Consider the following 23,141-nt stretch of genomic DNA (forward strand, 5'->3'; position numbering starts at 1 on the left):
GTAGGTCTGTATATTAGGGAAGACCTTGTATGCTCGGAGCTCCTTAACGTTACAAATGAGGTGGTAGAGGTACTGGGATTAAAAATAGAGAAAATAAACTTGGTAATTATTCTAATATACAAACCGCCAGATGCAATGGCAGAGGAATTCACAGAACAGATAAACAAAATAGAGAATAGCCTTGATAATTTGGAGAACCCGATACCTGATATCTTCCTAGGTGACTTCAACTTGCCTAGTCTCAGATGAAGAATAGCAAACAATAATATTATACCAGGAAATGTATCGGGACCTAACCAACCACAGATTAGAGAACTACTTAGATTCTGTGACAAATTTTCACTCAACCAGCAGATATCAGAGCCAACGAGATATGAAAATATTCTAGATCTGGTCCTTACGAACAACGGGGGAGGGGGGGGGGGGGGGGGGAAAGTACGCAACCATTTGGACGGTCGGGGATTGAACGCCGACCTTAAAGAAGCGTGACCATCGCTCTACCGTCCAGCCCAAGTTATTTATTAAGGAGTTCATGAGCTCCGAAAGACTACGAGGTTGACTATGTACCAATAATAATTTTGCAGCGTTTCGGAGCTCGTAAATTGCTTAATAATATAAACTATGCCGTCATGATCGAGGAAAGATGTACAGGTTTCGTAAGTGGATTCTTAAGTGCTTGATGAATTCTGGCATTGATATTCAGAAGGATCGTAAATCATGTTTTCCCATTGTTCCTTTGGGTCGTTTGACCCTCGATAAACCTCTTGGTGAATCTGATATCTTATTGTTTACTCTCTGTTTCTGTCTTTCTGTTATCTGTCTATACGTTCTCTTTTTATTTTTGCACTTTCCGATACCTTTGATGATACTTTCTTTTCCCCCTTTGATATCACTTTCCCTGGTTCACTGTCTCTAATGTTACTTTCTCTTGCTGTCTATCTTCAATCTCTCATTTTCTCTTATCTGTCTATCTTTAATCCAGCAGTATATTATTGCACTGCTTCATTGTTTCTTATGCGTCAATACACTGTATTCGTGTGACATCATTTTTTTATTATAAAATAATTACAAACAATACACTGATCATTTCAGAGTTATATGAACTATTATTACTCGATCAGATATATATTATATAAAATCTAGAATAAACTTCATACACTTAAAAAAAAAAGATATTTTAATTAAATGTAACCATAGACTACAGGGAACTAGTTTAGGAGATCTAATATATTTCTCATTTATTTTGATCAGACTTTAGTATACATTACACTTAAATTATGCACGAACATTAAGCGTTTTTCACTTATACCCATTTACTGGAATGTAATAAACATTTTGCAAAATAACAGGGTAGACTATTCGCTTTAATATATCGTATTTGAAGAGGAAAAGAATAAAAGCATACACATTTGACATGCATTTGTTGTTTTGCTTTCAGTAGATTAGTCAAATAATTAGCAACAGTGGACGTATAATTAGCCAGCGTACAGGCCTACGTCTACCAGACACAATCAACCTAAAAACGGGGAAGACCCCAAAAAAAAACGGACCATGTATGTCTACTCTGTTTATCGATCAAGTTCATGTTCGTTGTGTCCATGTACTCTCCAGCCAATGAAAATTATCTCTCGGGAAAACTCCGCCCAACAGAAAAATTGTGGCCAATCAAAACCTGCCATTCAGTAAACTCCACCCAAGAGAAAAATGTCAACCAATCCTGGCTCGTTATTTTTTCGCCCCGCCCACTTACGCTGCACTTGTGTTTTCCTGTAGCTGTTCCCATGAAAGTTAATATATTTGGTACAGTGCCCCTCGGATAACATACTACTTGTAAATGGTTTCTGGTTTAGATTATATTTACCTTTTCATATGAAAATTAAGGTAGCAAGGCAAAAAAAAAATATGTTATTATCACTTTAAAATGACTTAACGACTTCATTATTAATTTGCTATAACATGAACAATGTATTATGGTGTGGTTGATGGCACAGCTTACAGTGGACCCCTATACAAGGGCCAGACAGCCGTCCCTCACAACCAACATGAAAAAGGACTGTGTGAACGTTTGTCAGATGTCAATACGGCTTTACTGACTTCCCTCGGCGATGTACAAATGAGCTGACATCAGAGCAATCTTACCCAAGCAGCAACTGGAGGATATTACAATAAATCTGGTTCTTGTTTTGAAATACTTGATCATTTATTATAAATTTATATTAGTCAGATTTCCTATATTCAGGAGGTAAAGCTACTTATATTCTGGACGTTAGGCTTCATGTATTGTGGATATCAGGCTACCTATATTCAGGAAGTTAGGCTACCTGCATCCAGGAGGCTAGGCTACCTATATTCAGGAGGCTAGGAAGGGAGGAATTATCAGAAGAAAGTGCTAAGCCATTACGACTATATAACACTTGGAAGGGGTCAGGATAAGGATTTGGGATAGGACGGGGGAAGAGGAATGGTGCCCAACCACTTGGACGGTCGGGGATTGAACGCCGACCTGCATGAAGCGAGACTGTCGCTCTACCATCCAGCCCAAGATTCAGGAAGTTAGGCTACCTGTATTTAGGAAGTTTGGCTACTTGTATTCAGAAGGCTAGGCTAGCTATATCCAGGAGGTTAGGCTACCTGTATTCAGGAGGCTAGGCTACCTGTATTCAGGAGGCTAGATTACCTGTATTCAGGAGGCTAGGTTACCTGTATTAAGGAAGTTTGGCTACTTGTATTTCAAGAAGTTAGGCTACTTGTATTCAAGAAGTTAGGCTACTTGTATTCAAGAAGTTAGGCTACCTGTATTCAGGAGGCTAGCCTACCTGTATTTAGATGGTTAGGTTACGTATATTCTGAGAGTCGGGCTACATATATTCTGTAGGTCAGGTTTCACATTGTGGAAGTATAAGCAACCTGTATTTTGAAGGATAGGATACATACAAGGTAATCCATATAATCTGGAGATAAAGTTACCTATATTTAATTAATTAAGACAGGCTACCTATACACTTTAAAGTTAGGCTACCTGTATTCTGGAGATCAGGTTGCCTGTATTGTGGAGGATATGTAATCTTTCTATAAGTCAGACTTCTTGTAGATTCAATCCCCGCCCCCACTTAAACTTGTATTATCATTTGGCTGATTTTCCTTGTCATGATAAATATTGATATACACTATGGTACCTAACGAGGGTGAGCTTGAGATGAGGTAACTTAAGCTGCCTCATCTCTTTGTGCGTATTTATACCTCAATAAACTTATTTAAATTTTAATGGTACCTAGGCACGCTGATGTAAAGTTGCTGCTTCCAGTCATTTTACCTGTTACTTAATATTCGATCTTCTTTGTGGTTTCAACGCCGGATTTAGACTGTGAGATCCAGAGATATATGAGGCTTTAATGGGCCTGTTTGTCGAGTGGTAGCGGAGAACAAGGCTGCGTAACAACTGAACCTGGTAAGAATGCCGCCAAAACGCATAACAAATCCGTGCCAATTCGCGAGGAAAGACTGCGTTTTGAAAACTTTTGAAATATGCCTTTAGTTACTTAGTTTCAAGATATATATAATAGCAAAATACTGGCAATTCGTTCACAGTGATTCGAATGACTGAACGTATTTAATTCCTACGAGTAAAATACTCCCGTAAACGTGTAATTGTCAGAATATGAAACTGTAACTAATGACAAACATTTCTAAGATTTTAAGAGGCTCCTTTAGACTGAGAGGCTCTTAACTGGTGATGTTTGGCTTATGACTAAATCTGGTCCTCTGTCATTTAGGTCAAAGTGTGGGCCGTGCAGAGTGAGGGTGGAGATGCGTGGGTCCTGCAGTGAGGGTGGAGATGCGTGGGTCCTGCAGTGAGGGTGGAAATGCGTGGGTCCTGCAGTGAGGGTGGGTTTTTGGACCGTAATAGGGAAGCGGGGCTTGGGAAAGGGTGCGGAGAGGGACAGAGAACACTCGCTCGCTCATATATAAAGGGACCCCGGCCTTTACTATCCCTCACGTGTTCATAACGATCCTAGAGTTTCCTCTCTCTCTCTCTCTCTCTCTCTCTCTCTCTCTCTCTCTCTCTCTCTCTCTCTCTCTCTCTCTCTCTCTCTCTCTCTCTCTCTCTCTCTCTCCCTCTCTCTCTCTCTCTCTCTCTCTCTCTCTCTCTCTCTCTCTCTCTCTCTCTCTCTCTCTCTCTCTCTCTCTCTCTCTCTCTCTCTCCCTCTCTCTCTCTCTCTCTCTCTCTCCTCTCTCTCTCTCTCTCTCTCTCTCTCTCTCTCTCTCTCTCTCTCTCTCTCTCTCTCTCTCTCTCTCTCTCCCCTCTCTCTCTCCCCCCTCTCTCTCTCTCTCTCTCCCTCTCTCTCTCTCTCTCTCTCTCTCTCTCTCTCTCTCTCTCTCTCTCTCTCTCTCTCTCTCTCTCTCTCTCTCTCTCTCTCTCTCTCTCTCCCTCCCTCTCTCTCTCTCTCTCTCTCTCTCTCTCTCTCTCTCTCTCTCTCTCTCTCTCTCTCTCTCTCTCTCTCTCTCTCTCTCTCTCTCTCTCCCCTCTCTCTCTCTCTCTCTCTCTCTCTCTCTCTCTCTCTCTCTCTCTCTCTCTCTCTCTCTCTCTCTCTCTCTCTCTCTCTCTCTCTCTCTCTCTCTTCTCTCTCTCTCTCTCTCTCTCTCTCTCTCTCTCTCCCTCTCTCTCTCTCTCTCTCTCTCTCCCTCTCTCTCTCTCTCTCTCTCTCTCTCCCTCTCTCTCTCTCTCTCTCTCTCTCTCTCTCTCTCTCTCTCTCTCTCTCTCTCTCTCTCTCTCTCTCTCTCTCTCTCTCTCTCTCCCCCTCTCTCTCTCTCTCTCTCTCTCTCTCTCTCTCTCTCTCTCTCTCTCTCTCTCTCTCTCTCTCTCTCTCTCTCTCTCTCTCCTCCCCATATTGCACGGGATTCCTGAGTGGAGGGGGCGGAAAAGAAGGAAAAGCAACTATGAGGAGAAAGCGCCAAGCCATTACGACAATGTAATATTTGGAAGGAGTCAGGATAAAGATTTGGGATAGGACGGGGGAAAGGAATGGTGTCGAACCACTTGGATGGTCAGGGATTGAACGCCGACCTGCATGAAGCGAGTACAGTCCAACCAAAGTGACTGGACCATATTACATGGTAAGGTTCCTAATACCCACCACAATCCAGGCACGTTCTTCAGCATACTATGGAACCATAAATGGAAAATATCATGGTCTTCAGTACACTATGGAACCATACAAAGGGCTCTAGGAAACTAGGAAACACGCTAGGCATAACAAAAGACATAGATATAACAATGACCAGACTAAGGCTGGAACTCAACCAAACTAACAGCACACAGCGGTAAATGCTGGACAGACATAACTGAACATTGCATCCACTGCTGTGTTCCAGAGACTATTGAACATTACATCCACTACCAAGGTCCTTAGACTATTGAATATCCACTGACGTGTTCCTGAGACTATTGAACATCCACTGACGTGTTCCTGAGACTATTGAACATCCACTGACATGTTCCTGAAGCTATTGAACATTACATCCACTGCCGTGTTCCAGAGACTATTGAACATACCTCCAGTGCCATGTTCTAGACAACTGAACATTACCTCAACTACTGATAAACAAGAATTTATCACCCTCAAAGAGCCCTTCAACTTGGAGCACATATTAGGGGCAGGGTACCTCTCACTACATATAAAATACTAAATAATTCAAAGCATTGGCTATATATTTCCAGTTAACGAAAAAAATTGACCATAGCATAGGTGATATATGCTTATAACTTATATCACCCGGATAACCATACATCTGACATATATACACTTGGGCTGTGTTCAAGACTGACGTATACTTGCTAGTTGGTCAGTAAGGTGAGAGGTCCGGAGCTAATGCGGAAGATTAACGCGCGCAGTAAGCACCTGAGTGGTCTTAATAACCCTCCCGAATATTTGTAATTGTAATAAATTGACCATTTGATATTTTATATGTAGTGAGAAGTACCCTGCCCTTAATATGTGTTCTATGTTGAAGGGCTCTTTGAGGGTGATACATTCTTGTTTATCAGTAGTTGAGGTAATGTTCACTTGTCTAGAACATGGTAGTGGAGGTATGTTCAATAGTCTCAGGAACACGTCAGTGGATGTTCAATAGTCTAAGGACCTCGGTAGTGGATGTAATGTTCACTAGTCTCTGTAACACAGCAGTGGATGCAATGTTCAATGGTCATCACCAAATTAAATCTTTCATAGAAAACGTGAACCATGCAACAAAGAAACTGTAGCGGTCAGCTGACACCATCAACACATCCAGTCATCACCATCAAGCATCAACATAACGTCCAACGAGGGGGCACTCCGATCTCTTGGTCGTCGTCGCCCCTCAATTAACAACAACGTCCAACCATACACTTGCCGGGATGTTGTTGTTTTAGATTTAGCTACTCAGAACGAAGTGTCCATGTAGCACGGGCTATGGTGAGCCCGTAAGGCTGGGAGGTGGCGGGCCTTGATATACTCCTGGTGTTCCCACGGAGTGTGGTCTGGGTCCTGCCGTGCTGGAGGTCACTGGAACACATTGCTGAATTCTCCCCAATTGGGAGCCTCCGGGTTTAGAGCTTTTCCCCGACACAAACCGCCAAGCAACACTGATCTTGATCAACCATCAACATTGACGTCACCACTCGCGCAGTCATCGGCAAGAAAGCCTTCACACAAACTGCCCCTTTCTTAATCAACTAGGTAATTACACGCACCACATGGAAATTAAAGTTTGTCCATATTATTATTATTATTTTTATAATTAACTTTTGTATTTTAATAATATTTGTTCATCTGCGTATCTATATATTTTTGGAAGACACGAAGTCAGATGGTATAGCCTTAACAAGGAGGTAGGCGCACCAAAGGTAGCCTCATCAGCAGGTAGCCTCACTAGCAGGTAGCCTCATCAATAGTACAAATATGAAATATAAGAGCTTGAACTTCGCAAAAACAAAATTTTTACCTTTATTATTAGACAACTTCAAGAACATTATCGTGACCAATACTTTGTTCCCTTTCCCTTGTTACAGCTGTATGACCTGTCCTCAGGCTAGACTCGTTCAGGCGGCGGTTGATCCCAAAAGACGAACTGATAAATTTTAACGAAATGTGTATTCAAATTAGTTTTTTCTCAAATATAAATTGGTATTACAATATATTAGAATTCTATTTATAATTATACGTAGGCTAGGTTTTGTGTTTAAATACTTCTGACAATAATTTGTATTTGCAATGCATGGTTGAAGAATATACAGTACTATACAAAACAAAGATTCCTAAATTTGATAAGTTTGCAGCTAAGAGCAAATTATTTTTCATTTAAGTCCATAGCTTGATTAAATTTTACTCACACATGCTGGCTGTTTTACCTCCATATATCTGCTTCGAACACAAACTTATACACTTTCTCAAGGTCTTACTTTTGACATTCTTCATGTCTCATCCTCTTCGACTGGTTATTACAACATTCGAATCCCGATGGTCCAAGTAGTTAGGCACCGTTGATGATTGATTGATAAAGATTAAGCCACCCAAGAGGTAGCGCGGGCATGAATAGCCCGTAATGGGCACCGTTTCTTCCCCAGTTCTTATATATATCCCAGCTCATAGTCTGTTCTCATTTTCCAGCTCATAGTCTGTCCTCATTTTCCAGCTCATAGTCTGTCCTCATTTTCCAGCTCATAGTCTGTTCTCATTTTCCAGCTCATAGTCTGTTCTCATTTTCCAGCTCATAGTCTGTCCTCATATCCCAGCTCATAGTCTGTTCTCATTTTCCAGCTCATAGTCTGTCCTCATATCCCAACTCATAGTCTGTCCTCATATCCAGGCTCATAGTTTGTCCTCATATCCCAGCTCATAGTTTGTCCTCATATCCCAGCTCATAATCTGTCCTCATATACCAGCTCATAGTCTGTCCTCATATACCAGCTCATAGTCCGTCCTCATATCCCAGCTCATAGTCTGTCCTCATATCCCAGCTCATAGTCTGTCCTCATATCCCAGCTCATAGTCTGTCCTCATATCCCAGCTCATAGTCTGTCCTCATATACCAGCTCATAGTCTGTCCTTATATACCAACTCATAGTTTGTCCTCATATACCAGCTCATAGTCTGTCCTCATATACCAACTCATAGTCTGTCCTCATATACCAGCTCATAGTCTGTCCTCATATACCAGCTCATAATTTGTCCTCATATACCAGCTCATAGTTTGTCCTCATATACCAGCTCATAGTCTGTCCTCATATACCAGCTCATAGTTTGTCCTCATATACCAGCTCATAGTTTGTCCTCATATACCAGCTCATAGTTTGTCCTCATATACCAGCTCATAGTTTGTCCTCATATACCAGCTCATAGTCTGTCCTCATATACCAGCTCATAGTCTGTCCTCATATACCAGCTCATAGTCTGTTCTTATATACCAACTCATAGTCTATCCTCGTATCTCTTTCAGGTGCTGTATATTCATTGTGACCGTAGCCCTTGCTCATAATAATTACCCAATTACCTTCTCCGTTAAAACAGTCGTTTCTATAATATTTGGTAGACGTATTTTCACTATAACTTTCTAGGGAGTCATCCGAAGATGTTTCTCGCTATCTGGAGGTGTGCCTAAGATTTGGAGGTCTCCCCTAATTAGTGTGACTAGTGACTGAAATTGTGACTAGTAAGCAACGTTCATGGCTTCACAGTGTGTATCTCGCTGAAGGATACTCTGAAGCACATTATTGTGAATATTTACTTCAGTACTGCAAAAGAAGATTATGGTATTCACAACAACGTTGTTGGCACCTATTGGACAGTACTGTGGTACACAAGAGCCTAAGTAGCAACCAGGAGGCCCACAGAAAAACTGTATTACATAATATAGAACATATTACCACATTATCTGTTGACTAACATACGGTACAAATGTGTAAACTTGTTAAGTGTTTCATAATAGGTTATTTTTGCTCGCTTTAAGACTATCTCTTTAGCTCTGGACTTCCTTGTAATGGTAAACATAATAGTTTGCTTTTTATATTACGTGTGACATCATGTTTATTTCAAAGTATTGGACATGACATAACTGAGCGGTTTGTGGAGTTATAAGTTAACAAGTTACAACCACTATTGCCTCTCCTTCATAGCTGTACATCTGGCTCCAGTTTTATTGCAATACTATTATTCTTCCCCCCCCCTGCAAACATGATTTGATTAAGTTTGGATATAGGTTAAACACTAAGCAAATAATAGGTGAGGACGTTTTGTGTTTCTATGGGCACCTGCATAGGTTTCTGGTAACTTTTCCTTTATTATGCCTTCACATGAACTAGATACTTTCTATCGTTATCTTGCGGTATGTTTGTCTCCGCTCTCTGGAGGTGTACCGTCGCCCGCCCTCCCTCCCTCCGTCCCCGTCTCTCTCCTGTGTCCACAGGCTCGACCCCCTCCGCCCCTTCAAACTCCGCCCCCTCCAAGCTCCGCCTCTCCAAGCTCCGCCCCTCCACGCCATTGGGTAAACTCGGCGAGAAGCTCCGCCCCTCTGGGATGCTCGAGGTGGCGGCATCCTGTACACCGGGATTCCGGTTCACATATCATTCGTTCCTCGTCTTCAGAGGTGTTTGGGGTGATCGGTCTCCAGGGCATCAGAAACTGGCTAAACGGATTACATATTTCTTCAGATACACAAGGAGGCCTCTTGAACGGAGAGACTTGAAAGTGGGCGAAACAGTGAACATGTTATTCGATATGGCGACGCATAGTTCAAGACTTGGTTAGTGGTGTTTTTGCGTTGTGCTCAACCATCGAGTGGGAGTTCCCAGAGTCATCATGGTGCAAGAGACAGATGACATGGCCAGCCACCACTACACCACAGGTAAAGCCTTACATCTTATTCTCAGCTACAAATGTCAAACTACCTTGTCCTGTATCCCGCGAAGGTGATATCGTCAGCTACTTTGTTCCTGAGTTGATTGATTGTAGGTGCCGGCCATGTTCTCTCTCGTGCGGTGTGCACTGTGTTCAACATTGACTGCTGAGTATTTATTTACACATTATGTTTGTTTATTTATTTATTTGAATTTTAAGTGATGATATAAACGTAGAGTGGATTTGCGCGATTAATCAGAAGCCTATTACACATGCTGCTATTAAGCTTGGCAATGAGGAGAGCATTTGTACTTAGTCTATGTAGTGGCTTTGAACTAAGGAACAGCGTACGCGATTTATAAGAATACAAGTCCTTATCAATAACGGAAGCTGCAGAAGGACTATTGGCTCATATGTGGCAGCGCTTATTATATATATATATATATATATATATATATATATATATATATATATATATATATATATATATATATATATATATATATAATATATATATAATTTTATATATATATATATATATTATATATATAATATATATCCACCAAAACTCATATATATGTAACCTACGCTTGAAACAAACAGTGATCCAGCGTCATTATTATGTTACCCGGTAATTTGTTCCATAAATCAACAACCCTATTGTCAAGCCATATATTTAAACAGTGTTCAGAGCTTCATATTATGTACTACACAATCTCCCCGGCATGATGGTCTCTTTTATAACTACTTGCTTACTTTTTTTAATAGATTCACATAATTGCAAATATTTGCATGAAACTAACAAGAAATGGGATTACATTCGTGAGGTTAACCGGAGAGTCTGTCTTGGGGGCACGGAGCCCATATGCACTCCCATGACACTGGATCTGTCCAGCATCTCTCACATACCCCTGTCGTCCCCCTGTCCTAGAAGAAGGAAAACTGAGATACGATCAGTATATATAAGATACTGAGAGGAATAGTCAAAAGCGGATAAAAGCCACATCTTTAAATTCTATAGAAGGTAGAAGAGGATAATAGGTGGAACTTGGAAACGCAGAGGCGGCGAAGAAATGTGAGGAAAAATGCTCTGAATGCACTGAAGGACGAACTCGTCGAAGCCACCTCCATTCACAACGTTAAGGCCAGATTTAACAAAGAATTCAACCAAAAGTAAAGTGGAATTATAACGCAACGGGCACAACCAGACTAGGAGGTAGGACATAAAGAACTAGAGACCTCACCCGCAGTCACTGATATGTAAGCACAGTTCGATAAGCCCACTCACAGGACCAAACCCCCAATGTAACTCCTAAAATGCCACCTCCTAAAATGCCATGATTGTAAAAATGTTTTGGCAAGACCTCCTGCTATTCAACAGGGAAGGGGAAAGGAGTGACCCCCCATACCTATCAAACTAGACATCTTTTGATCGTAAACGCTCAAAGGGTGTTTTCCCGGTAACTATGCGAAACAATACAAACCATATAACTAATTTAAATGTAAACAAAAATAACCCCCGCTCACTTTAAATACACATATAAAACCAGATATAAAGAAATACAAAATTAAATTACCCCGGTTTGGTGCGTTCTTTTGATAATTACTTACCCCTTGGGAAACGCTTCCCTATAACGAAATGAATCTTGGGTTTCATCATCCACAAATACTGTGTCAGTTTACAACATTCACCTGTTTAGACAGTAGTACTCCAACGATCTAAGTATATAGGCAAGACAGCAACGTCTCTCTCTCTCTCTCTCTCTCTCTCTCTCTCTCTCTCTCTCTCTCTCTCTCTCTCTCTCTCTCTCTCTCTCTCTCTCTCTCTCTCTCTCTCTCTCTCTCTCTCTCTCTCTCTCTCTCTCTCTCTCTCTCTCTCTTGGCAATTAACAATGCGCAAACAACAGGGCTCTATCAAGGAACATGTAATCTCCACACACAACCAGATCATCATCTGAGACATCTTGACAAGCAACACTGAAATAATTGACAGATATAACGACAGCGGGAGATTGGACATCAGCGAGGCACTACATATTAAGAAGTGCAGACCTGCAATCAACAACCAGCTAACACATAATTACATACTACCCACTTCAAGACCCAGAGCCCAATGCAGCCACAGCATCCATTGACCCTACTAATACCCCCTAATATCCCATTTATTCATTGGTACCCCTTGATCCATTTATTCAGTGATACCCCTTAATCCATTTATTCAGTGATATCCCTTGATCCATTTATTCAGTGATACCCCTTGATCCATTTATTCATTGACACCCCTTCATCCATTTATTTATTGATATATTTAATACCCCCCCTTGTTATGGCATTCATCCTCCACCTCACCCAAAGAGTATATAATACTACGTTTAACACTGTACAATTGTCCTTGAAAATGTAAGGTATACCTTGCGAAATGCCTCCCGAGGCGTCAGACTATAGAAAGGTGTAAAAAATTAATTTTAGAGAGTAATTTTTCAACTTCCCTTAACAGTGAAGAAAAACGTAAGAAATATTGAGAAGATTCGTGTTTGAATCATTAATCTTACCCTTTCGGTCATATTCAAGAACATGTGTTTACAAGAAAGACTGCTACCAAAATATACTAATAGATTCTCTCTCTCTCTCTCTCTCTCTCTCTCTCTCTCTCTCTCTCTCTCTCTCTCTCTCTCTCTCTCTCTCTCTCTCTCTCTCTCTCTCTCTCTCTCTCTCTCTCTCTCTCTCTCTCTCTCTCCATCCACACCCTCACAGCGTCATCCATACCCCTCACAGCGTCATCCACATCCTCACAGCTTCATCCACATCCTCACAGCTTCATCCACACCCTCACAGCGTCATCCACACCCTCACAGCGTCATCCACACCCCCACCGCATCATCCACACCCCCACATCGTCATCTACACCCTCCACACCGTCATCACTATCATCAGTGACACACGGTGGGTGCTCTACATAATGTGTCATCAATTCATCAGTACCCATGGCGATATCCAGGCATCAATATCCTAGCCGAGCAATAACGGTGCCTTCATTTACATAATCGTGGGCCGGGATGATGATACACGCATAAATTATCATCGGGTTGGAAACATTACATTTTCTTTTTAAAATTATTTTCTAGAATTTCATTCTATCCCGAGTAGGCTCGGAATGGTATATTACCTGTATTTTGGGGGGGGGGGGAAGCACAAGGGAATTGATGTTTCGTTGGTGGGATATGGAGCTTGTAACTTAGTGAATGGTGCAGTTTTGTGAGTTAAGACTCAAGCGGTGTGAACCATTCTCATATCTCTTTCTCGCTGTAGCCTAGTAACCTGTTCTCTCGCCTTATACGTCGCATTTTTAAAGGAATTCACCAATATGGTAAAATGCGATTTATTAGGCATATTAAAGCACCGTAATATTTACAAATTTTTATGCACTGACGTCGATAGAATGAGCTGCTTGGGTTCGTGCGGTTTTGGTTAGACCAAACTGTATATATTTAGGAAATGGCAGATCGAATAAGCGATATCAACCTTTGTTCTTTGTGCCTTGAGCTAATTCGTTGTGTATGTTGGTGACATTGTTTACAACGTTGCCTTAGATGAGGCATCAGACCACAACTGCGTGGGAGGAGCCTTATAACACGACAACAGTTGTTTCTGTTATGATTATGTTATAGAATCACTTACGAAGAAAACTAATCTGAAATTTACATCTATAATAATAATAATAATAATGATAATGTAGAAACGTACTACAATGCCGTAGTGATTGAATGAAGGTGAAAGAAAGACCCAATACATGTGTAAGTGAATTAAAAACCAAATTTTCGAATGGAACCTACATCCTTTCTCGAGATACTGTGTACAAGGTACAGTATAGAGTACCATGACGAGGGATGTAGGTTACATCCGAAAATTTGTTTTTTTTAATACACTTACACATACATTGGGTCACCTTCACCTTCAATAATAATAATAATAATAAAAATAATAAAACTGATATTAATAATATCAATATAATTAAAAAATATTTTGCTCATTATTAAGGCCTATCATTATAACGACCCAGAATTAAACAATATTTCCAACAAGTCATTAATTTAATAAAAACAAAGTTATATATACAAGAAAGTTACAACTTTTACTGTTCCAGCTGTTACTACAGATTTTACTAACATATATTATTAAATATACTAGGTGGCTCATTATTGCAAATTATTATTATTATTATAATTATTTTATTATACATTTGGTTGGTTACTGTATTATACACCAGTACTAGTTGGTTATTGTATTATACAAAACTAAATGATTTAATATTATTTTTCAGCTAAGAAATTTAACTAATATTTGATTAATTTCTTACATAATACAAATAGCACAGTATTGATAGTAGAGATTAAGAAGTATAATATTCTGAATTAGAAAATACTGTACATTGTTAAAGTTGTCTGCAAGATAAGTGGTGTAAGATAACGAGATTGGTGGCTGAGGCGCCGCTATGTTATATTATCGCACTTATCGTCCAGGATAAGATCACACACCTCGAGGTATGGTGTTGATCGTCCTGGGAACTTACACACCACCAAAAAAGCGATGTTGATCGTCCTAGGAACTAACACCATAACAATAAGGCAGCAAACCGTAACAAATAATTATACACCACACACACACACACACACACACACACACTTCATAGCTTCAGCTTCTTGTACTTGTTCTTCAGATAGATTCTTCTTCTTGTTCTTCAGATAGCTTCAGAATCTTGTACACCACATATGTAAGACCAATCCTGGAGTATGCGGCCCCAGCATGGAGCCCGTACCTTGTCAAGCACAAGACGAAGCTGGAAAAAGTCCAAAGGTATGCTACTAGACTAGTCCCAGAACTAAGAGGCATGAGTTATGAGGAAAGGCTGCGGGAAATGCACCTTACGACACTGGAAGACAGAAGAGTAAGGGGGGACATGATCACAACCTACAAAATCCTCAGGGGAATCGACCGGGTAAACAAGGATGAACTATTCAACACTGGTGGGACGCGAACAAGGGGACACAGGTGGAAGCTGAGTACCCAAATGAGCCACAGAGACGTTAGAAAGAACTTTTTCAGTGTCAGAGTAGTTAGTAAATGGAATGCATTAGGAAGTGATGTGGTGGAGGCTGACTCCATACACAGTTTCAAATGTAGATATGATAGAGCCCAATAGGCTCAGGAATCTGTACACCAGTTGATTGACGGTTGAGAGGCGGGACCAAAAAGCCAGAGCTCAACCCCCGCAAGCACAATTAGGTGAGTACACATACACATACACACACACACACACACACACACACACACACACACACACACACACACACACACACACACACACACACACACACACACACACACACACACACACACACACATGATCACCACATTCAAGATTCTGAAGGGGATTGATAGGGTAGATAAAGACAGTCTATTTAACACAAGGGGAACACGCACAAGGGGACACAGGTGGAAACTGAGTGCCCAAATGAGCCACAGAGATATTAGAAAGAACTTTTTTAGTGTCAGAGTGGTTGACAAATGGAATGCATTAGGAAGTGATGTGGTGGAGGCTGACTCCATACACAGTTTCAAGTGTAGATATGACAGAGCCCGATAGGCTCAGGAATCTGTACACCTGTTGATTGACGGTTGAGAGGCGGGACCAAAGAGCCAGAGCTCAACCCCCGCAAACACAACTAGGTGAGTACAACTAGGTGAGTACACACACACACACACGAACTTCGAACCTACGCGCTGGGTATTGAGGGTTCAAACCTATGCACTGGGTGTTCCCAGATGCACCACCACCGGTGCAATTATAGGACCCACAGCCTCGGAGAAGAGAATAAAGGATATTCAGATAAGATCTTGTAGTCTCCCTGATCACTTGAGTATTTTCTTCTACCACCACTACTTTTTTTTATTTTATACAATATGATTTACTGTTTTTTTAATCTAGGGAGGGAGTACCACCTCTGGTTGGGAAAGGGGACCCTTAACCTCGGAGGAAATCACACATAACGTATTAGAGGGAATGTTTAGGTCCCCTTTTTATTAAAAATGTTATTTAAATTATTACTTAAAATTTACTTTTTTATTTATTTTATTACATTATTTACAGAAAACACACGCATATAGCAATCACTGTTCGAAGACCTCATCCAGCTCTTCTGCAGCATTTCCTCTCTGGTTCGTGATACTAAGGCGCTGTAAGGGGAAACTGTCCGCTCTTGAGTCTCTCGTTTGCCTAATGAATTCCTCACCCATCTTCTTTAGGAACTTAAGTGTACATCTACCCCAGACGTTTTAAAGCCTATCGGCACTAACCTGTAACAGTGTTCTCGGTCCCCTGCACTTATTAGTTTTCTGGGTCTCCCTGAAGGTGGCCGCCCCGCCTCCCTCAGCTGTACTGTGAGGTACAAAGTTATCAGCCAATGTAGACGCTCACGTGTAGTCTCACACGACCTGTTTACCATCCCTCCATGGTTGCAGGGTGAGATCCATCTGGGGGTTTATGACTGTTGTCAGGTCTGCACATTTGAGGTTCACTTAGCTGTAGCCAAACTTCTCAATGATGTAATTGACTGCTTCATGTCTAGCAATCTTTCCCTATAACTTACGACAGATGAGATATTGGCTGCCGTATTGGTCTACCGACGCATAACCTCAGATACACAGGTGTTAAGTGGAGACGGGCGGCAAGGCGCAGGTCAGCACCTACTTGGGGCTCGATTCCAGGCGGGTGCCCAAAGCAGAATTAAGGAAAGCTAACAGGAAGTTCCCAGCATAGGGTCTTTGCATAATAGCGAAGTGTGCCATTTTCTTTCCAGAAACTGCCTCCAGCATTGCTAAGGCGATGTTCTACACGGCATATGGTTAGCTGCCGCTACTGATACTGCCGTCGCCGCAAGTGATGCCGCCACCCCAACTAATCGGCCGCTGCTACTGATAATGCCGCCACTGGTACTGATACTGCCGCCGCCGCTACTGATACTGCCGCCGCCGCTACTGATACTGCCGCCGCCGCTACTGATACTGCCGTCGCCGCAAGTGATGCCGCCACCCCAACTAATCGGCCGCCGCTACTGATACTGCCGCCGCCGCTATTGATACTGCCGCCGCCGCTATTGATACTGCCGCTGCTGATACTGATACTGCTGCCGCCGCTACTGATATTGCCGCTGCTGGTACTGATACTGCCGCCGCCGCTACTGATACTGCCGCCGCCGCTGGTACTGATACTGCTGCCGCCGCTACTGATATTGCCGCTGCTGGTACTGATACTGCCGCCGCCGCTACTGATACTGCCGCTGCCTCTATTGATACTGACGCCGCCGCTACTGATACTGCCGCCGCTGGTACTGATACTGCCGCCGCCGTTACTGATACTGCCGCCGCCACTACTGATACTGCCGCCGCCGTTACTGATACTGCCGCCGCTGGTACTTATACTGCCGCCGCCGCTGCTACTGATACTGCCGCCGCCGCTGGTACTTATACTGCCGCCGCCGCCGCTACTGATATTGGAGCTGCCGATACTGATATTGCCACCACTGGTACTGATTCTGCTGCCGCTGGTACTGATACAGCCACTGCTGGTACTGTTAGTGTTGGTACTGCTGGTGTTAGTGTTGGTACCTAAGTTGTTATACGTGCTTTTATTTTATTTTTCATTATTGTCCATTATCATTCGTCCAGGCGTCGTTATCACTGCCGGAGTTTTATTGCAGAGGTTATCACTTATTGATGAGGTTATTGATCGCAGAGGTTATCGTCATTTACTGAATAGGTTATCTTTAACTTCTGACATTATTATTTACTGCAAAATTATCAATTGCAGAAATTAGCTGTTATTGCTGAGGTTGTCATTAGAGAAAACGCCTCAAGTGTCCTACTTTGTGTATGAGTTGTGAATTTCCACAAGAAAAGTGCCTAATGTTTCTCATTAAATTTAGCATTTATAAATCCAGGGCAACTGACTCTTTCCAACCTGGGTAAGTGTCCCCTTACGACCATAGTCAGGTGTCTTGTTTCGACCAGGACCAAGACACTTGATCTATAAAGTAAATTTTGCTGTAGTGAGTGTAACGAAAAAAAGTATTTTCGTGCGGCATATCATTAGTGCATAGCTCCTCTCCACATCAAAGTCACCACATAGTAGCGCCCATCAAGATGTCTGCGTCATGCTAACCACACGACGGTTCCAAATTGATTGGCTAATTAAAACTGAGATCGACGAGAGGCGGGACGCTGATGGCTGGCGATTCCGAGCTACGCTGATTTGCGCGCGAAAATGGTCTGTCGAACCGCATTAAACATCAGGTGGGAAATATGTCACAGGCTTTTAATTGTCTCTAGTTAGAGCCTGGATATGAACACGTAACAAGTGCACTATACTGAACGAGCGCTAATAATTTTCGCGCGATGATCCAACCAAATATGTCGGACGAATATTCATTGATAATTCATTATTTGGCTGCGTCTAAATTTTATATCGATGCTTTGGTGACATTAGGCCATCACAGTATTGCCAGCTTTGTATTTTGGTAATTTGTTTATATTTTTGGCGACTGATAAGTATTAATTTGTTGATGTATAACGAGTTCTCTCTCTTCACTACCCTTTCCCTCTCCCTCCTTCCCCTTTCACCTAAACCCCTCGTTGAGTCGCGTGTTTGAGTCACGTAGCTACTTGTTGGCATTAATTGTATATAACTGTCGAGGATCCCCCCTATCCTATAGCATGTACAAATCAGCATTTATTATCCATGCACTAGGCTAGGGGTGGGCAACCTTTCTAAGTGTGCGCGCCAAAATCGCCAAATCTTTGATGCCAGATTTTCTCGCGAGCCAACAACAGCAATTTTGGGGAACATTATTTCGTGTCTTTTAAGTATTGGGAAAATCTTCCAAGTAATAAAATATCTCACTAGCGCGGTAAAATCAAAGAATGTTTTAAGTGTGGTCATTGTAAGTCATGTAAGCTTGAATGTGTGTGAAATATAGGGACACAATTTGACGGCCGCTCTACCCTGTTGAGAGCGGTGGATATTTTGTATTAGCCTTTAAGGGTAATTCTCCATTCTATATACAGCCACACAATTTACAGTGGGAATTTTTAACATCAGCAAAAGAGCAAACAAATAAATCTGATTTTTTTTTTAATATCAGATCAACCCGCCGTAAATGTTCAACTTTTCCAAATACATTACAGCGCCCGGTCTCATACACGTTTTACTTGGCTAAAGCGCAATAAAATAAAATAAAATTAAAGACATTCCTTTATTAATTCTTGATCCCTTATGAGTAATACATACAAATTAGACAGCTGAGAAAGTTTCATCATAACCACTGGGTATATACCCACCAAGTCTTGTGGGTATATACCCAGGTGACAATAGGTTGGTGGGTAAGCCGGGCAGGAATGAGTACAAGTGTGGGTTACAGTGATGGTGTAGGAGGCAGGTTACAGTGATGGTGCAGGAGGGAGGCTACAGTGATGGTGCAGGAGGGAGGCTACAGTGATGGTTCAGGAGGGAAGCGACGTGCGGCCCCCTGGCCAGTCACACAACAACTGAGCCCCACAAAGCGTGTACGTCAGTATCCCCCCCAGAGACCCACGCCTGGGGAAATAATAGATTACATTTTCTTAATAGAAACCACACAGCATCACCAAATGCATTAGGTAAAAGAAATTGTAGAAAAATACTGGTGTTAGAAAAATATACTCATGTTAGATACGTACTCGTGTTAGAAGAGTGATTATGTTAGTAAAGTATTCATGCTAGAAGAGTACTCAAGTTGGGAAAGAACAGAAAAAATATGCCTTCCAGTTTGCGATAATTAACTTCAGATAATTCGAAGCATAATAAGTTATGTCACCAGAGTTTAATATGTGGCATGATTCGCGCGCTGTCTAATAATACTTGAACTAAAAAAATATAGAATAAATATTGCCTAATTATTTTACAAAATATGTTGAATAAATGTAAATATTCCTGGCTAATATTAAGGTAAGCTTGCTTTTTGTATAGTATATGTTGTGTGTGTGTGTGTACTCACCTATTTGTGCTTGCGGGGGTTGAGCTTTGGCTCTTTGGTCCCGCCTCTCAACTGTCAATCAACTGGTGTACAGATTCCTGAGCCTACTGGGCTCTATCATATCTACATTTAAAACTGTGTATGGAGTCAGCCTCCACCACATCACTGCCTAGTGCATTCCATCCGTTAACTACTCTGACACTGAAAAAGTTCCTTCTAACGTCTCTGTGGCTCATGTGGGTACTCAGTTTCCACCTGTGTCCCCTTGTTCGCGTCCCACCAGTGTTGAATAGTTTATCCTTGTTTACCCGGTCGATTCCTCTGAGGATTTTTTAGGTTGTGATCATGTCTCCCCTTACTCTTCTGTCTTCCAGTGTCGTAAGGTGCATTTCCCGCAGCCTTTCCTCGTAACTCATGCCTCTTAGTTCTGGGACTAGTCTAGTGGCATACCTTTGGACTTTTTCCAGCTTCGTCTTGTGCTTGACAAGGTACGGGCTCCATGCTGGGGCCGCATACTCCAGGATTGGTCTTACATATGTGGTGTACAAGATTCTGAATGATTCCTTACACAGGTTCCTGAACGCTGTTCTGATGTGTGTGTGTGTGTGTGTGTGTGTGTGTGTGTGTGTGTGTGTGTGTGTGTGTGTGCGTGTGCGTGCGCGTGCGTGCGTGCGTGCGTGCGTGCGTACTTCCGTTAAAAATGCTTGCAGGGTTGAGCTAGTGCTCTTAAGCCCCGCCTTTTCACCATAAGTAGGTTAATGAAGTGACTTTACACTCGTTTTGCTTATCATATTTTCTTTGCAAACCTTGTTTATCTACTTGGCTGTGTTCCTTTTTAATTTTTTTACGTTGTTATCATGTCTGCTCTGTGCCTTCTCTAGTTTGGTGAGGTCCATTAGCACACCAACGAGCTTCTTGTATCTGTCGACCTTTACTAGTTATATTTTATGTTTCTTTAGGCAGGGGTTCCATGCCGGTGCAGCAGACTTACTCTTATATGTGATGTAAATGGTGCTATGAAGACTCCCTTGTCCAAGCTCTTATAAAATATCCGGGCGTTGGCCGGTAGGCTTTCACTGCCGACTTTAGGCTGCTCAAGTATGTCTTTGGTGTTAGATGTGGGGTTAACATCTACTTTCAAATCTTTCTTTTGTTCTGAAGACGTGGGAAGTACTGTATTTGAGGGCTTTATTCTTGTCACCATAACCTTGCATTCGTCAGCGTTAAAGTCTAGTAGCCATTTCTCAGACCAATTTAGGTGACTTTCATTTAATTTCCGCTCGTCACCTCTCCATTCTGTGTGTGTGTGTGGGTGTGTTATGTGTAGTGCTGGGAGTGAAATAGGCTTATGGCTTATATGTAATACTGGGAGGGAAATATGCCTATGCCTTATGGGTAATATAATATAACATACTATATTAATAATATAATATGCTCGTGAGTTACACTAGTAATGTCTGGTGACTATTCCAACACATCCTCCAGTAATGATAGTACCTGTAGCAACTATTTGCTCAAACGTACAAAAAGGGACTGTTGGATGCCAAAATTCCACATTTTGTATTTTTGGATTAGCCTAAATAGCGTACTAAAAAAAAAAACGGCAGCGTAACGTTAGAATGTAACCTAACTTGTCCAGGGGCTAAATAAGCCATTCTAGGCCTAATATATCTGCTATCTTACGCCTTATTTAGTACATATATGTGCTATACTAGGGACTAGGAAAGTTTGGGTTTGTTTTTTTTTGCTTTCTTTCGCGACCTTTATCAAATTGTTAGTGGGAATATAACAGAAACTTTGTAAAGTGCAACACTGAGATTGATGCATGTTGGGGCAGCGAGTGTCGCTGAACACTATCAGTTCCCGAGAATGGGTTCCTGCGAATATTCCCTTGTGGTGTCCTGTTGTATTTTACAACTGTAGTGCAGCTGCTCTTGTGTAGTACAGCTGGTCTGGCCTGGTACAGCTGGTCTGAGGTAGTACAGCTGGTCTTGGGTAGTACTGTTGGTGTTAATCTAGCTCATAATTAACTTAAGTTAGCAGCTGAGGTGACCTAAGTTAGCAGTTAAGGTGACCTAAGTTAGGTGACCTCAGCTGCTAAGTTAGCAGTTAAGGTCACCAAAGTTAGCAGTTAAGGTGACCTAGGCGTAAGCACTCCCTCACACACACCCCAATATTTGTTGACCTAAGGATCCGTCGTCTCAGGGGTCCTCCTTATCTCTTATCAGCCACGGGGGCAATATGAGGCTAAGCTCGAGGCCCTCAGCCGGCCTTTGTCTCTTATCGCGGTGTATCGCTACCCTTGGAGAGTGTTATGTATGCCATGATAAGTATATATGTCAACTATACTAGGGACATACATGTTCCTTGATTAGGGCTAGGGAGTCCTCAGGATTAGTGTTTAATATGTGTGTGTGTGTGTGTGTGTGTGTGTGTGATTACCTAAGTGTAGTTACAGGATGAGAGCTACGCTCGTGGTGTCCCGTCTTCCCAGCACTCTTTGTCATATAACGCTTTGAAACTACTGACCGTCTTGGCCTCCACCACCTTCTATTTCTTCGGCATCTGTGTTTAACTAGTTTAAATCTATGACCTCTTGTTCTTAAAGTTCCAGGTCTCAGGAAATCTTCCCTATCGATTTTATCAATTCCTGTTACTATTTTGTATGTAGTGATCATATCACCTCTTTTTCTTCTGTCTTGTGTGTGTGTGTATGTGTGTGTGTGTGTGTGTGTGTGTGTGTGTGTGTGTGTGTGTGTGTGTGTGTGTGTGTGTGTGTGTGTGTGTGTGTGTCTGGGTGTACCTGGGTGTGCGGGCGTGCGTGTATAAATACAGGGGTTACCTCCTCTGGTCAGGAAGGGTACCATATCCTCAGTGACAAACACATACAGAGCATTAGAAGGCATTTTGAGTCCCCACTATGCAGTTTCCATGTTCTTTTGCCCTACCACCTTTCTCCCCTTCATTTTTATTTTATTTTGTTTTATTGGATATTTGTTAAATTGTTCAAGTCAGAAATTGATGACTATGATGAAAGCTTAAGGGTTGCGAATCTCTTGGAGCTCCTCAGTTTCGGGACAGGACCCGAGGACACAGGAGGCGTTTCCCCTCTGGATCATCATACTGAGGTGGTGAAACATGAAGCCCTTGAGTCACTGGTAGTGTCAGTGAGATTAGAACCTAATTCTTTGAGAAAGCT

General features: G+C 42.0%; 1 protein-coding gene across 3 annotated transcripts in view; it reads left to right on the forward strand.

Annotated features, from left to right (window-relative positions):
* Positions 1-9,619: 9,619 nt before the first annotated feature.
* Positions 9,620-23,141, forward strand: part of LOC123764316 (LIM homeobox transcription factor 1 alpha) — a 63,323-nt gene continuing 49,801 nt past the window's right edge. For all 3 annotated transcript variants that reach the window (XM_045751917.2, XM_045751916.2, XM_045751918.2), the window contains exon 1: positions 9,620-9,882. Coding sequence is in view for 2 of the 3 variants with exons in the window: in XM_045751916.2 (XP_045607872.1) it covers positions 9,837-9,882 (46 nt within the window). In the remaining variant the exon portion in view is untranslated. The remainder of the gene's footprint in view (positions 9,883-23,141) is intronic.

Source organism: Procambarus clarkii, chromosome 82, assembly GCF_040958095.1.
Source record: "Procambarus clarkii isolate CNS0578487 chromosome 82, FALCON_Pclarkii_2.0, whole genome shotgun sequence".
Classification (NCBI taxonomy): Eukaryota; Metazoa; Arthropoda; class Malacostraca; order Decapoda; family Cambaridae; genus Procambarus; species Procambarus clarkii.